The sequence below is a fragment of the Phragmites australis genome, chromosome 11 (assembly GCF_958298935.1).
Source record: "Phragmites australis chromosome 11, lpPhrAust1.1, whole genome shotgun sequence".
Classification (NCBI taxonomy): Eukaryota; Viridiplantae; Streptophyta; class Magnoliopsida; order Poales; family Poaceae; genus Phragmites; species Phragmites australis.
The window spans coordinates 28,681,664-28,698,678 of record NC_084931.1 but is presented as its reverse complement, the minus strand read 5'-3'; the positions used below and the strand labels follow the sequence as shown (position 1 = coordinate 28,698,678).

Here is a 17,015-nt window from a genome sequence, read left to right as displayed (position 1 = left end):
AAATTATGTATTGAAGATCATATCTTATCTAAAATGATATATATTTATGACTAGTAGGAGTAGTTCCTACCAAGTTTGGAGGGGAGTGGGGGGGGGGAGAACGACCTTTTTGGAAGGTGCATGGTTGTGTATGGTAAAAAAAATGTTTCTGTTTCTATATCTTTATCCGAATAAGGAATATTCGTATCCGTATCCGATCTGAAAATATCAGTATTCGGATAAGATCATCCGTATCCGTTTTTTATCCAGAGTGAAAAATATCTGAACCGTTTTCAACCTTAGGTAGGAGTGTATTTATAGGGCCAACGACAGCCACCATGCGTGTACATGAGAACTCGCCTAAGTTGTTGCACTGATGCAGTGCGCGCACGCCAATCATGGCAAAGGTAAATTTCCAAACAAATGGTAGGTCTCTGTTGACTTAGCGGCCCATAGGCTTTAGAAAGTTTTCATTCCTATTGATTGTTACTCCCTCCAATTCTAAATATAAGTCCATTTAAACTTAGGTATAAGAAATAAGGTGATGGTTATAATTATCATATTATCCATCAATTATAGTCAGTTTGTAGAACAGATGCAATAAGAACATGTCTGGGGAAAATTATACTATAAACGGTTTTTTTTTCTAAGAAGAACTTTGATTAACAATAGCTTTTAAAATATTTTCATAATATTGGTAGATTTGCCTAAAACAATTTTTTCATAATATTGTAAATTAAAAAATATATTATAATAAAAAATAGTGATCAAAACTATACGTTGAAAATCATACCTTATCTAAAATGATATATATTTATAACTAATAGGAGTAGTTCCTACCAAGTTTAGAGGGGGGAGAACGACTTTTTGGAAGGTGCATGGTTGCGTATGGTCATGAGTTCTAGCTCTATTTTTTTTTTATCTTCGTATAAACAAAGATGTTGATGTACTACCAGCAAAGGCAAGGTTTGTCAAACGCGACCTATGTCGACACCCTCAGTGATAAGTAGGCCATCAACCATGGGTGATGGACCATAGCTCTGTTTTTTTTTAAGTACAACTATCAGACCGTGCGTACAGCAAGGTAGAGCTCTAAATTTTTTTCCCCATTTTTTAACGAGACCGTGTGTCTGCATCCCCAAGCCTTGCAGCATGTAAGCACTGACACTCCTCGCTGTTGTCTCCTGAGCACAGAGCACACACGTACGTGAACGTACATACCATAACCCATGTTGTACAAGGCAGAAGCTGCAAAGATCAGACAGGTTCTTTGCTGTCATAGGCAAGCATCCATGGCTATGCACAAACAGAAACTCAAACCTGCGGTTGCATTGTTGTTCTTTGTATAATGCAGTTATACAGGCTGGTCATTTCGGACTCGTCAGAATTATTGAATTGGATTGGATGAGTAAGCATATTAAGATATAATCAGCTATAGCTTGATTCTGTCTGATAAACCGACAGCTTTCATATTGACTCTTCAGAACTTAAAAACTGCAACCGCTGGTAACAATGGAGGCATGAGGCAGTGGATGTCTGAAATGGAACTGAATTGACACAGATGGCACGGTACAATACAACGACCCCGATTCAAATTAGGTATTCGTGCTTTCATCAAAATATGCTGATTTATCAAGTACAAACTACAGTCTATTCGAGCTAAATGACAACACTGATTTCTTCAGACCATGTGCCCGAGATGGGAAAGAAAAGTTGACCATCGCGGCTATTTTTGTATGTTTCCACGAGGGGACTTAGAACTGAAACTGCATTTCCTTTGTGTAGCCAAGATCGTCCAGGTGTGCAGCCATGGCTTTGTTCATGGGAGGAGGCCCACATCTCAATATCTGGAAGGAGCAACCACAGTGTTAGCTTTCACTGAGCATAATTAATGGATTCCAAGCTCCAGCAAGTACTTCTTGCAATTGGAGTGTATACAATTACCTGAATGTCGTCAGCAGGTGCTGGACAATGAGTTTGGATCATTTCCTTGGATACAAATCCAACACCACCATCCCAGACTTCAGGAGGCTGCAGATGGAAACGATGCATATGATGCAAGGTGCAGATTAGGATTCTCATACAATATACTGACGGTAGGACTAGCAACGCATACAGGCTCAGACAAGCAGTTAGCATTATTCATTGGTCACAAGACAAAGTACTAATCTTCAGAGCAGAATACAAACCTGATTCAAGACACAGTAGATCTTGAAACGATCAGGATTGTTTTTGGCCATACTGTCCAGTTCTTCCTGTATGAATCAAATCAATAAACATACACATATGAGTTGCATTCATATATAGAAGTATTGTGTTAAGCCCAATGAGTTGCACAAAAAGCCTATTTGAAGCATCAGCCCAGCCTAACATTTTTCTGCTACAGGTCCAACAAGGAATAATAAGTAAAGAAATGTCTACAAACCTAGAACAGACTACAAGAACTGTTTATTGCAGTTCATAGTGCTACCATAGAGGAACAAATCTATCATTCATCAGCACAAAACAGAGCTGCTATCATATTTTATCGAAGAAAAATCTTGAGAAAGAAGCGAATGGAATTTTAGTAACAAAATACAAATTGACTGGTCTTCCATGACAAGTTTTTGTTCTTTGTGATATGATCCAAAAAAAATTGTCCTACAACTATATTCTTTCTTTCTTTCGTTCGGAAATCAGATATATTAGTTTTCTATTCTCAACATAGGGTGAACAGATAGAATAACAATATCTAAGTTTCACTAAGTTGGCATCATACAAGTACACAACTGACGATAACCAACGTTCAAAATAATAAGTCAACAATACCTTCCGAAGAATGTCTTCATATGTGACATTAGCATATATTAAGTGAACTTTCGTATTGCATTTGGGTTCTCAAGAATCGCCCTTGCGACCTATAATAATTAATAAAAGAGAGAAAATGCATTGCTCAGTACTAACCTCAGTGAAGGGACCCAAGGTATTGTCTATATCACAGGGTAGCCTTGTGTTTCAGTCTTTCCGAAAGAAAAATCAGCAACAAGCCACAAAAGCAGTAAGCTCACTAAAAGGAGTAGAACAATCTATGTACCACAGGGTAATAAGAAACTAAGAGCTCTGCTAACCAATTTAAAATGTGTCTTATACAAAGGAGTAGAACAATCTATGTACCACAGGGTAATAAGAAACTAAGAGCTCTGCTAACCAATTTAAAATGTGTCTTATTTTGTATGTGATGAGCTATTTATAATGTTAGATTTGAAATGATTTTGATTGGCATGAGTTTATCTGTGTGTGATATTGTTTAAGGCTAACCAAAGTTTGAATTGAAACAGACTGTTTTAGAGTCCAGAAAATTATGCCTCATCAGAACATCCGGTGTGTCAGTTTTTTAACCACACCGGATAGTCTGGTGTTACGGTGAAGTGATCATCGGAGCATTTTCAGTACTGAAACAGAAATAAAAGCAAACACCAGATGGTCCGGTGATAGACTTAGAGAGCGTCGGAGTATTTTCTACAGAGAGGAGATTTTTAGCGCCAAAGTTGAATACGTACGTTGGATAGTCCGGTGCTGAGTTTATAAACACCGGAGAATGCGCTGGACCTTTTGTTACAGAGAGGTTGTATAATGGTGGTTCGGTGGATTGGCACACGCCGAATTATCCGGTGATGAGCATGAGATCACCGGAAGGTTTCACTAGACCTTTTTTTATAGAGCAAAACTTATCTGGAATAGATAGTGCTACACTCACCGAATAACCCGGTGTTCAGGAGCAGAATACATCGGAACATCCGGTGTTCACATTTTTTGCAGGATGTGCTTTGAGTTGAAATTTTTGATTTTGTGCTAATCTGGAGATGTTTTAGAGTGTGAAAAAATGTGTTTGGTTGTTTTATGGTGTGCATGTGACGGATACAACTTGGCGGTCGACGGCGAGTGATCGGGGCTAAACGAGTGCTAGGTGCCGGACGATCAAAAAGGGCCAGACAGAGTCGAGAATAATCTTAGCTATACACATTGAGATCAAGCAAAGCATAAAACAGAGGATGCAGACGGTATGTTGACAAAGTCAAACAAACGGGATGTCGGTGCAAGTGATAAGGCGGTCCGAGAGATCAGGAGCGGGAGAGACTTGCCAGCGTTTAAGATCGCAAGAGGGAGGATATGTGTTATCATCGGAGCGCTTGTTTCAGGATGAAGCAAGTGGCGGCTAGTCACGCTTTGAGAAGCGTGCTAGGGTTTTGCTGTTTGACCTCAAAATCGTGGGAGGACTAGAGGAGTACGTGACACCATCGTGAAGCTTGCGTCGAGGCGAAGCTAAGTCATAAAGGTGTCACGACCGTCCGATGAATGAAAAAAATAGACTAAAACGTTCTCGATGGTAGGTAAGAGTGTACTACAAGAGAGGAATATTTTAGAAAAAAGCTAGAACATTTAGGGACCAAGTTTTCTTGGCTTATAAATATAAAGATAGGGCTATGAGAGAGAACGAATCAGCCATTTAAGCTCCTTATGCCACCCATATGAGAGCATTGTGCTAGGATTTTAGAGGAGAAGAGGATGAGTGCTTAGCTTATGTAATAGGTGAAAGTTTTGAGAGGAAAATATTTGTAATCCGCATAAAATATGGTTGATCTATTTGAGTAATAAAGTTTATTTTATTACATATGTTTGAATTCTCCTCCGTCTAGTTTTCCTCTCTTGGTTCTTTTGTCTTGTGTGCAAGTTTTTTCTTTTCAATGTTGATTTTCGTTTTTCTTTTTGAACTAAAATTTTAACACCTTGGGAGGTTGTTCTTCTTGATGCTAAATATATAAAATTCACATACACATGCATATATGATGGAATCTTGAATTTTCTTACCTTTAGATCATCATCTTGGAGATCTTCTTCACCTGGTGTTTATCTTTTGATCCTTAAGTGATCTTTTCTTAAGATTCAACTTTTATGTGGAGATGAGTTATGAATTGATTTACTGTGGAACATAGTGTTCGATTTCAACTATGAAACCCACATTTTGTTAAATTTTCAAGTTTGGTTTTTGATTTTCTTCGGAAACTCTGGACTCTCCGGTCCCATCTCTGAAGTTTCCGGACTTTCTGGATAGGTATAGTTTTTCCGCTGCATGTTTGTGTTGTGTTCTGTTGTGATTTTCTTTTACAGATACGTTGGGTGATAAAATAGAAAAAAATCATCAATTTCACAAGAAATCTGTGAAGATAACTATTCACCCTTCTAATTGGCACTGCTGTTCCTAGTTTATAGAGAGGGGATCAATGGTTAAAAAACCGGGACGACGCAGCCCAAACAGGCACAAAACAAAAGACATGGAGCGCTTATGGCCTAATCTCCCGGGACGGTCTTCCTAAGCCTTGCTTGATGATAAAAACTGAACATGTGTAGCTTCGACGAACATGAAACTTTTCTGACCCTGGGCATTCAAAGGACAATACTACATGTGCTAGCTACTCGTTCTACTCCCCAGGACACCAGCGATCAAAGTTTGACAGCCAAAAACCCTGGGTGACCAACACAAAACGGCACAGATTATAACTAATTCAATGTCTCCAGTCGCCTAAGCTTCGGGAATCGGACTGGCCATCCGGGCGCCCAAAGTTTCGCAGCCGAAAATCGACGAGACCAACACAACACTGCACAAATTGTAACCAGTTCAAGGCCAGCACTCCCCTAAGCTTCCGGGACCGGGCTGACCATCCGCGCGCCGCACGGCCCGAGGCTCAGATAACCAAGCGCGGCACGAACGGTTCCAAGCGAGCGGCAACGTCGCACGAGCCACGGGCAGGGTTCCTAACCGAGCTCCGGTGGTAACCGAAAATGCGCGATAACCGTGGTTACCAGTCAAAAATTCAAAAAAAATTGGAGAAAATTCATTTGGCAAATTTTAAATTTTTGCGAAAAAATCATGTTTTTGCCTTCTTGGTAACCGAGCGGTTTGGGTCGGTTACTGAGCGGTTTGGGTCGGTTACCGAGCGATTTTCTCGCATTTTTGATTCGGTCGGTTACCGAGCGGTTTGGGTCGGTAACCGCTCGGTTTTCTTGATTTATCGAGCGGTTTTATCGAATTTCAGCGCAGTTCAACAAAAAACCTAAAAAAAAGCTCAATCTTGTAAAATCAATAACTAATTCATCCGAGCTTCAAATCAAGTGAAACAAATTTTGTTGGCTTCCTTGTAACATGATCTATATGATAAAAGTATTTATACTCATAAAAAGTTCAAAATTTTCTGTGAGAAATTTTATTTGTTAAACCAAGGTAAATGCATAGTTTACTCTTTGCTAATCCAAAAATCATTAAACTAATTTTGTTAGTCTTCTTACATGATCCTATATCTTTTAAAAATATATGAACTCATGAATTAGTTATTGTAACATGCATGATTGTGTAAATGTGTTGCGACTAGGTTAATTCATAACTGACCCATCACACCTTAAAAATTAGTGAAACCACTTTCATTAACTTATTTATATTATGATTTATGTAGAAAAAATAATAGTAGACATGAAAAAATTAATTACAGTGATGTTTCTTAACATATTCACTTTATGCTTGTGAACTTTGTAAAAATCATAGAGAATTTAATAAAACTCTAAATAAAGTGAAATCAATTTTAAAGATTCTCTTAAAATACGTTTTATACAAGAAAAATATGTGTTTGCATGTTACACTTTTCCTTAACGTGAGTTAATAATTGAGCCGCACGCTTCAATTTTTTTCATTTTTTTCAAACTTTCTCCCTATAGAATATGATGCAAACGACATTATTTTTGAAAAAAAAAATTCACAGAAGTTCTTAGAATTATGTCTAGTTTTTTTAAAGATTTTTTTTGAATTTTTTTTTGAATTTTTTTATTTTTTCGAATTTTTTGAATTCAAATTTCGGTTACCGAGCGGTTTTTGAAACCGGACCGGACCGGGAAGGTCGGTAATCGCGGTTACCGACGGTTTTTTGAACCCTGGCCACGGGTGCCTCTGATCACACGTGCGCGCGTCGACGGTTCACAGGTGCTCACCCCTGCGCTTGTCGCTGCGTAGGAGGAGGAGGAAGGCGGCCACGGCGACGACGGCGACGGCCACCGTGGTCTCCGTCCTCTGCCCCTGCAGGAACTCCATGCCCCTCTCGTGGATTAGCGGTTGGTTTGGAGAGGAGAGGACAGCCGCGGGTTGGGTTTGGTGTGCCACCGAGATTTTGGAGCGATGGCTCACGCGGCCGAGCGGAAATGGGGGTAGGTGCGGAGGTTGGAGCCGGAGGTGGAGGCGAAAGAAAGCGCGGGGTTTGGTTGGAGCTTGGAGGGTTGGCTTGCCGCCCGTTCATGATCGGGTGGTATAGGCAACCGCAGAGGGCCTTGGTCCGTGGGCTGTTGTACTGAGGGGGTGATTTTTTTTAATAATAATATTTTAATGGGTAATTGCAAAAACAAAGATAAAAATAAAAAATTGTAAAAATAAATATTTGTCGGCCGACTAGCCACTTTTTGACAATCAAATGCAAACATCATATATAACTGTAGGTTAAAAGGGTGACGATAGATCCCATTTTACATACAATAAGGATGTCGATATGTCATATACGATTATTTGTTGACACTCGAAATATCGATAGACCTCCTGCACACCAATAATAGAGATGGCACTGAGCTGGCCACTCGTTGACATTTGGTATTTTTGCAATTTTCCATTTTTAAACTTTAGTTTTGCAATTTTCCATTAAAATACTATTATTAAAAAAACTCCGAGAGGGACCACCGTCAGGAGCTCTTGCATTGCATGTGGATCGAGATGTGCAAGCCTCTGTCTAGTCCAGTGAGAGGTCACGGCCTAACGGGCTCAGTTTGTATGGTCGACCCCATCCCTGGGCTGGTTTCAAACTTGCCCATTACGGGCCTTTTTGCTCTGTTGCCTCCGAGCCCAGACCGCCGCTAAAGCTAAAGCGTTGACGTCGCTGCATCAAGGCATCTCGCATTTTGAGTTTTTTTATATCTAATATTTAAATCAATAGACTATTGATAGTAAAATTTGTATAAATAGGTGTCTATCGTCTCCTAAAAGTGCTATAACCCTTTCAAATGTGGTAAAGATACCATAGTGATAACGCCACCTCTTACCGTTCTCTCAGAGGGCGGATAGGGTCCTTCCCCGTGCCCATGGCCTTACCGCACCTTACCTCCCTATAAGAGGGCGGTTAGCCCACTTGTCGCCCTCTCAGTGGACGGTGAGCTACACCGCTTAGAAATGTATTTTTTTAATTTAACTTTTGTATACGTCAATTTGAAAATTAGTGCACATTTATTTAGTGAAAAATATTAGTTGTGCAAATAATCATCAAAATGGCATCACGGAGTAGTTACTTTTTAAAAATTTTAGATCGATGTAAATTTATTGATATTTGTTTATTTATTTGATGTAAAATTGTATGAGTAATTTTTTTTGACGTAATGTTAGGAGAATACAAATTCTAATTTTTTTAACAATTGTAGTTGTGAAGCATTATTAGCATAATACCCGGTATGGAGGTTAAATACAGTGACAATCATTATATGGGACATAGAGTTTGTGGTTGCTGTGCGAATAGACTCTAACCATAAAGACACGATGATAATAAATGTTGGTATGTATGGTACATCTAAAGATCAATTTAATAGCATGCCGCTGCTAATCCTAACATACTTTAGTGAGTGAAAATATGGCGGGTTATAGTAGATGCTCTATACTGAGTGCACCTACGATATTTTTCCTTTTTCAGGGCATCAGGACCACCCGCCTTAGCGCGACGAGCCCTCTTCTACTTCCTTGTCCTCTCTGCTTCGCGTGCTTTAGCCTTCAAACCGCGACAGAAAACTCCAATAGGAACCAAATATGGAACAACTGGCCAACCCAGAACTTCTAAGTTTGCTCAGACAGTTAATACTATCCAGTGTTTGTGAGTGTTTTTTGTCTCTCTTTTGGGTGTCCTGGAAAGTTTGTGAAGGTTTTTCTCTCCTCCACAAGGGAAGAAGAACTCTTGAGTAAGCCTAAGCTCGATCTTTGTGGTCACTTGGTAAGGACAAGGGTTAAAAGAGACCCAGCTCTTTGTGAGCAACTCAACGGAGACATAGGGTCGTTTGATCCGAACTTTAGGAAATAAATTCTTATCTCCTTTACATTCTTGCATGTTTTCCTTGTTCTAGTTGTTTTTTTGTTTGCCTCAATCTACTTGTTTGTGAGGTTATAATTGCATGTGGTTAGTTAAAATAAGCTCTTATATCAATTAGAACATGTGGTAACCTTTATATCCAACTACACTTGCTTAGTTTTGCCCAGCTTTTAATTTCCTGTACAGGCCAAACTATCTAGGTTAGCTCGGAGTCTCCATACCCTGGAGTCTCTGGATTGAACCGGAGTGTCCGGATTCTATTAATCCGCTGTGAAGTTTTAATTTTGAGAAAACACATATTCACCCCTCTCTAGGCGACATCACATACATTCAGCCTTAGGGCAAATGATTCCAACTATCTTTTGTTATTCATAGATTTTGTTTTTTATTGTATAGTATCTCTAGGTGGCTAGGAAGTGAGACTGTTCTTCTATCCTCCTAGTGTTCGTGCGTTGTAAATTGTTGTAAATGATAATCCTTTAAAAACTTGTAATATAATTTCATTACTCGCTCTTTATTAAGCTTTGTTGTGATAACATATGTTGGAAAGAGGTGTGTTCCGATCTTAGGTATAAAACACATGTCGGGACTACTGAATGGTATTCTGACTAATCATTCTGGTCGTGATTATATAAATAATCGACTCAATAATTAATTAGAATACTATTTGGACGGTTCCCAACACACTTAATCTCTATAAGTGACTTAGCCTTTACGTTTATTGTCAACCTTCTTGAGCTTTTTCTTCTTCTTCTTGTGAGCATCACTTAGAGCTTATTTATCTTGATACATATCTTTGATCTTTATGGCATTCTTGAATCTATGCCTTATCACTTATGCATCTTCTATGAAATAACATACTATCGGTGACGTAGGAACCAGGGGTCCCCGAGTCCCGAGGTCAGAACAGCAGAGTGCCACGTGGCGTCCTCCCTCGGGGGTGACCTCCCCGAGGTCCGAAAAGACCAAGTCCCGAGAGAGGGTGCTCGTGGCCATGTACAGTGATCCCCGAGTACCCGAGTTCCCCGATGACCCGAGAAGGCCGAGTTCCGGGAGAGGGTGCTCGGGGTCATAAACAGTGGTCCCTGAGCACCCGAGTTCCCCGATGACAAGAGAAGTCAGTTTCAGGAGAGAGTGCTCGGGCCCGTAAACAGTGGCCCCCGAGCACCCAAGTTCACCAAGGACCCGAACAGTCAAGTTCTGGGAGAGAGTGCTCGGGGCCGTGAACAGTGGTCCCCGAGTACCCGAGTTCCCTGAGGACCAAGAGAGGGCATATCCAGGAGAGAGTGCTCGGGGCTGTGAACAGTAGTCCCCGAGCACTCGCAGTTCCCCGATGGCTTGAGAAGTCCTTCGCCGGTGGTCCCCACAGGGGCCCAGTGGTGAGGTGTCAATTGGTGAGAGGCCCGATGCTACATTTAAGAGGGTGCGTGGCCTGTCACTTCCAACCACTCCTCTCACGCTTGTTGTTAGTCCCTGCCAAGGTCTGGCAGGGAGGCGTGGGAACATTTAATGCACAGGTCCCATCGCGCGTCATCCGGCGCGCCTCGGGATAACGTCGCAGAACTCGAGGCACACCGCCTGCCGCCCTGCTGTGTCAGGCTTGCTCTGACCGGGCGGGCACGTGAGGCTGCTCGGTGGCTGCCCGGTGGGCCCTCCCCGTAGCATTTGCTGAAAAGCAGAATGATGACGAATAAGACCGGACGGGGGTGCGTTTTCAACCCTCCCCGTCATCTCGAGCTGTAGCCCATAATGGTTGCTTTCCATTTATGGCGCCTTGGAACTAGCACCATCCTTTCTGGGCACGCTACCGCCCCGACGGGTATATAAGCGGGGCGGGCTCCCCGGAGAAGGGGGCGGACCGAGACTTAGATCGACCGAAGACACAAGAACACGTCGGACGAACTCCGGACGACGACGACAGAAGAAGCACGAAGCTCTAGACTTAGACAAACATTCTTGTAACACAGCAGATCCTCAGAGAGACATTCTCAGAGTATTTATAGCATACACATATGAGTATGGTGTTACGCTCAGAGCGGTCCGAACCTGTCTAAAAATCCCTTGAGCATTTACTTCCTCCTGCATCCGATCATTCCACCCCACCTGCATCTCATTTACTCCCATTTATTTCACGTACGAGGCGGGTTCAGAATCATCCCCCGGCCGAATCTCAAAGGGGTCCCTCCGAATCCCCGCTTGAGGAGTTCATCCTCCGACACATACTAATAATTCTCAACAACACTATTAGTCCATATATATTGTCATTAACTTATCCGAGCATCACCTAGAGCTCATTCATCTTGATGCATATATCTTCTCTATGCATCATCTATGGAACAACCTACTAACAATTCTCAATAATATTGTTAGTCTATAGGTATTATCATTAATTATCAAAATCACACTTAGGGGTTAGATACACTTTCAGATACAACTAGATTACTTGCGATTGGAGAGGCAAAGATGTTTTTCAGGAATGCTAGGAAGCATAAATTGCATGCATTAGAAGTGGAAAAATTGTCATGTATCATGGCAAGGTATACCGGCCATGTGCACGAGCCAACAATCATTCTAGAAGCCGCTGCTTCACAAGATCTTTGGATTTGACATGCATTCTTTGGTTTACTAGGGTCTCACAATGATATTAATATTCTTCATTGTTTCTCTCTCTTTGCAAAGCTAGCCGAAAGGTAAGCTCCAAAGATGAATTATACCATCAATGATCATAATCATACAATATGGTATTACCTTACAGATGATATATATCCTCCATGGAACATATTTGTGAAGATCGTACCATCTCCATAAGGCAATAAGAAGAAATATTTCGTCCAAACTCAAGAAGCATGTAAGAAGGATGGAAGGATGTGGAACGAGTCTTTAGAGTTCTACAAACTCATTTTGCTATTGTTCGTGGACTAGTTCGATTTTGGAATCAAGACACACTCCGACAAATTATGACAATGTGTTTCATCATGCATAACATGATAATTGAAGATAAGTGAGAGGAAGTACCAGAAGACATCAATTACGATCCAGTAATAGAAAAGGTGGAACCTTCCCATGAGCATACGTCTAAATTGTGGCAGCTTATTCAAACTCATAATGGGATTAGAAATAGGAAAGCTCACTCTTAGCTTCAAGATGATCTTATCGAACACCTATGGCAACATTATTGAGGGGTCTAGTGTTTTAATAATGTATGATAATACGTACAATTTTAATATTGTATGGTAATGTATGCAGTTTTAATATTCTATGGTAATGTATGCAATTTTGTATATGTTTGAATTCAAATGGAATTAAAAGAAGAATATCATACGAAATGATAAAAATGCACATAAATAGAGTATTACAAAGAAAATCACTTTTTCACCATATAACCTAAGGCTAGAAATAATATTAAAAATTAATCTATCACATAAAAAGAATGTCAGTGAATTTTCCAAATTTCTGGGAATTTATTTGAGTCACTAACAATTTCTAGAAGTTATAAAAGTAGCATTTTTTGAGAAATTTAATTTAAATTTTACATAGGATTTTTAGATGAATTCAATTAAAATAGGTTGCACATAAATTATGAAATACAAAAAAAAATAGGATTTTTGGAGTAAAAAAAACCATTATTTTGAACAGATAAGATGAGAAGGGGAAATTAGAGGTGTCGAGTATTGTTCATAGCGGGTCCACAGTCATCGTCTACTTCCTGGTCCGTTCAGTCACACACAAAACGTGCAGAACTCCATCGCCACGAGCCGACTAGATCAGGAAGTCATCGCCGCATCTCCAAAAGATGCGCCCTCTCTCTGCTATGGAGGGCTCGAGGTTGTGATTGCTCTACAGCGAGTTTCTCCCGCTTACTAGATGTGGCGAGCGACATTGGTTAGATAGCGAGCCTCAAAAGTAGTGAGGCAGATAACAAGCCGGTTGGAGAGCTGTTTTGGAGGATCTTTGCTAAAAAAATAGGGTAGAGAGTTGGTTACGAGTTCAGTTGGAGTTGCTCTGACACTAAATTGAGCTCAGGTAAGATGCAAGTTTTGCTATTTTTCTTTGTTTTTTTTGCCATTGGGTCAACTAAAACTCACTTAGTTAAACTAAAGTTACATTTCTACCTATTTAAACTAAGAAAGTAAATAAACTCACTAGTGACACTAAATTACTCATTGAATATCCACTTGCATTTTTATCTTTAGTAGGTTTCCTATTGCAATTTTGAAGATTTGGTTGGGATTGGATGACCTCATGTGTGGTCAATGCCCCCTACTGGAAATTTCACAGAAAAAAGAAACTCAATCAACTGTCCTGCAAATAATAGTTTTTTTCTCCCCCTTTGTTTAGTCAGAAAAAAAACGAGTATGAAACGTTTACTTAATAATAGAGTAATTAAAGATTGGGGAGAAACCAACAGCAGCAGCAGGATTAGCTGGTAGGCTGCTTTAGATGAAAGGGAGGTTTTATCAGCCAACCTGCAAATTATAGGCACTAAACCCTCCGGGGAATTGTATGCTTCCAAGTCATAACAAGCTTTCTCGATTGGAGATTTGCGCCAGGATCAAATAAAATATCTTTTCTCCATTTAGAAACTGAGGAAACAGGGGACGATGACCTCTAGGGAGGGAGTAAAGTATCCAGCATGCCACCCGCCTGCCCTGTAACTCCTCCATCGCCTTACCACTTCCGCCGAAGCAAACAAGAACGGGAGGAGGACCACCGCCTCAATCCAATCCGAGGGGAACAGCGAAGGTTAGTCGTTTCTTCGCACGAACTTTCTCTCCCCTTTTTTCGCTTAAAAAGATGATATTTTTGGAGGGGCAATTCGTTCCGGTGTCCTAAATCAAGAGCCTGGAGCAGATTTATGTTTTCCCCCCTTCCAATAATATCTTGTGTAACTAAAAGTACCGCCTTGCTCGTTGACTTGGGGATTTGTCCGAAAATTCGGTTGGGGAAGATGAGCTCCGTCGCCAAGTTATTAGCGGTGCAATGTTGAGGAATCTTGAGCGGTGAGGGAATTGATTTCTTGTTCTTCTAACCCAAACACTTCCGATGGGTTTTTATTCTTTTTTTGGGATGGCATCTTGTTATCCAAATAGAAAGTAGGTATGGAATTGGCACCTGATTCTTGAACTAAGAATCTCTTCTCTCGATCTGTACGTCCCCCTTCTCAAAGATCTGCCAGTAGCCCAATACTGCCTCATCTCCAAGTGGGTCTTCTCTTTAGGACAGCTCGCCGCTCCTGTTCCTGAAGAACCAAAAAAAGCCTTAATTTTGTATTAGATGCAAAAGCCAGCTATGATCTTATTTTTGGTGCTGATTTTATTGTAAGATCTGTATGCCTGCAATTGCTATGTGAAGTTCTGTTACAGATGGGCACTGTAGTCTTCGTCTTGTTTCATTTGTTCTTGATAAAGTTGTTGCTGAGATGCTGCTCTTACTCTCATGGATGATGAATATTATCCTGTGGTTGTTTGCTTGGGAATTTATATTGATCACCATTTAACTTGCAGTGCCCTGTTCATAGATTTGCTGTCTGGTCGAGTGCAATTTCAGAGGATGGCAGAGGCTGCAATCACAAGGTACTGGTGCCATGAATGTGAGCAGGCCATTGAGGAGGCAATGGCGGAGGAGATCAAGTGCCCATTCTGTGACAGTGGATTCATTGAAGAGATGATCGGTGAAGAATTTGAGGGGCTGACCAGCCAGCATTCAGAGCAGAGTTCCTCACAATGGGGAACGTTGGACAACCCATTTGAGGAGCCAGGAGCAGCGAGGGACAACGATGAAGAAGAAGAAGAAGATGATGATGATATGGGCCGTGAGTTTGAGGGTTTCATCAGGAGGCATCGACGGGCATCAGCTCTTCGTCGGGTGCTTGGCAGCATCCAAGACGACCTTAGAGCTGACAGGGAAAGGGACAACTCCATTCTGATCAATGCCTTCAATCAGGCCCTCGCTCTGCAAGGCTCAGTGCTTGATACTGACGAGGACCGAGGTGATCAAGGCGGTTCTGGCAATGATGGCTTGCTGGAGGAGTATGTCCTGGGGGCTGGGCTGAGCTTACTGCTTCAACATTTGGCTGAGAACGACCCAAACCGGTATGGCACCCTTCCAGCTAAGAAAGAGGTAGTTGAAGCACTGCCCTTGGTCAAAATTGAAGATGTTGTCAGCTGTTCAGTTTGCCTTGATGATCTTGAGCTAGGATCCCAGGCAAAGCAGATGCCTTGTGAACATAAGTTCCACTCTCCTTGTATCCTGCCATGGCTTGAACTCCATAGTTCCTGTCCTGTTTGCCGTTTTGAGCTACCGACTGAAGAGACGAAATATTTGAATGAGCATAGCAATATCAACAGAACAGATAGTGTCCACGAGGAGGTCAGAGCCGACGGCCCTGGGAATGGCGGTGAAAGCAATAACAGAACATGGGCCCTTGTTCCGTGGTTTAATGGGCTATTCTCAACGCCTGATACACAAACTGCCAGAGGCGCTTTCACCGATCAACAACCACCTTCTCCTTCTGGAACCAACCTGAATGCAGGGGAAAGTTGATCATCCACCTTTGTGAATAATGCTCATACATCTGAGAATAGCGATGGAACATGGCAGTAGCACACTTTTTTTTTTTTGCTTAATCCCTCTTGGATGAATTGCAAGGTACAAAGTTGTGGCTGCTTTACCATATGTTTTGTGATAATTTCATTTTCCTTCAGTTCATTGCTGCTAAATCAATCTGCATCCTATGCCATGCATGCCATCAATTACGTTCTTTGAGAATGTTTATGAACATCAAGTAGAGACAAACCTCATCATCTTCAAGTAAGGTGTTAAACATTCTTGTCGAAAATCTATGGGTAAGGGAGCACAACTGATACCGAGCAAAGCAACCTATTTGTAATGCTGTCGCCAATATTTCAACATCTGGTCAATTTTTTTGACAATTTCTGGTGCTGACGTGTTGCTTTGCCAATTTCTTGACAATTTCTTCGACACCAGCTATTTCTGGACTCTTTAGATCTGATGATCTATCACGCCTGAAATTTCTTCTGTCTTCAGTTGGCCATTTTCTTGCGCATACCAGTTGGACTAATTCGAGTACCACTTAGTTTCTCAACATGGGGAGAAATGTCCCTACCGAATCGGGTTCATTATACAACAGCGCGTTAGAGGACAATGTCCCAGCTAGTAGGAGAAATGGAAGTTTGGGCTTCCCAAGGACCTTGCTGCTCGTATGTTTGTTAAGATGTTTCCTGATGTGTTGTATACTTGCATCATATGCCGTTCTCTTGGTGCAGGTTTGAGGCACGTCCTTGAGCGGAATAGCAATCGTTTGGTTTCCGTCTCATGAGATGCTCCATTCAGCGATGGCAGTGAATGATTACTAGCCTGTTGTGTCGTCCCGTGTCCACGGTTTTGACGGACCGCATTCCAGACAAGAAAATGATACGATACCCAAGTTGAATGGATCTAAATCAGTTCATCTTTGCTAACCAAGCAACAATCCTAAGCTGAATTCAGGACCTTGTATGGTCCGTGGGTGTGATTAAAAGAGTGTTTAGTGGCCGCAGGATAGGATCTATACTTAGACCTTTGCATCGCTCATCCTGTTATTATTCGCAAGGAATGTGCTGGTGCCTAGCAATGAGCATAGACGCATAACCTGTTTCTCGGCGACGATCAACCTCAGATTCTCAGCTGTATCAGGGTTCGATGAGCTGGTTACCGAATACAAGAAACTTGGTTTTCTCCAGGTTGGCAGGGTATAGGTGTGTCCAGAGAATACCGATCGGGTAGAGAGAAACTTGCACCTCTGCTGCTCACGTCCTCGTGTCGCTGTCCTGTCGTGACCATGTCGAACGTAAGGCGTGAAATCGTGATGCTCTCGTGCCCAGCTTTCGGCAGCTCCGC

The 17,015-nt window shown here is 41.5% G+C and overlaps 1 protein-coding gene and 1 pseudogene across 6 annotated transcripts; one reads left to right on the top strand and one right to left on the bottom strand.

The window, feature by feature from the left end:
• Positions 1–1,731: 1,731 nt before the first annotated feature.
• Positions 1,732–7,096, bottom strand: LOC133884131 (NADH--cytochrome b5 reductase 1-like; annotated as a pseudogene).
• A 6,517-nt stretch (positions 7,097–13,613) lies between these two features.
• Positions 13,614–16,855, top strand: LOC133885184 (E3 ubiquitin-protein ligase SIRP1-like). Of its 6 annotated transcripts, XR_009903200.1 has the most exons (3): positions 13,614–13,859; positions 14,621–15,764; positions 16,403–16,855. XR_009903200.1 is itself a non-coding variant. In XM_062324848.1 (2 exons), the coding sequence occupies exons 1-2, from the start codon at positions 13,750–13,752 to the stop codon at positions 15,657–15,659; spliced, it is 1,149 nt and encodes a 382-aa protein (XP_062180832.1). In that variant the 5' UTR covers positions 13,614–13,749; the 3' UTR covers positions 15,660–15,824. The 6 variants fall into 6 exon arrangements, 5 of the variants coding, with proteins under 5 accessions (XP_062180832.1, XP_062180837.1, XP_062180836.1 ...); XM_062324848.1 differs by lacking the exon at positions 16,403–16,855 and having other exon boundaries at positions 14,621–15,824; XM_062324853.1 differs by lacking the exon at positions 16,403–16,855 and having other exon boundaries at positions 13,716–13,859; positions 14,664–15,824.
• Positions 16,856–17,015: the final 160 nt, after the last annotated feature.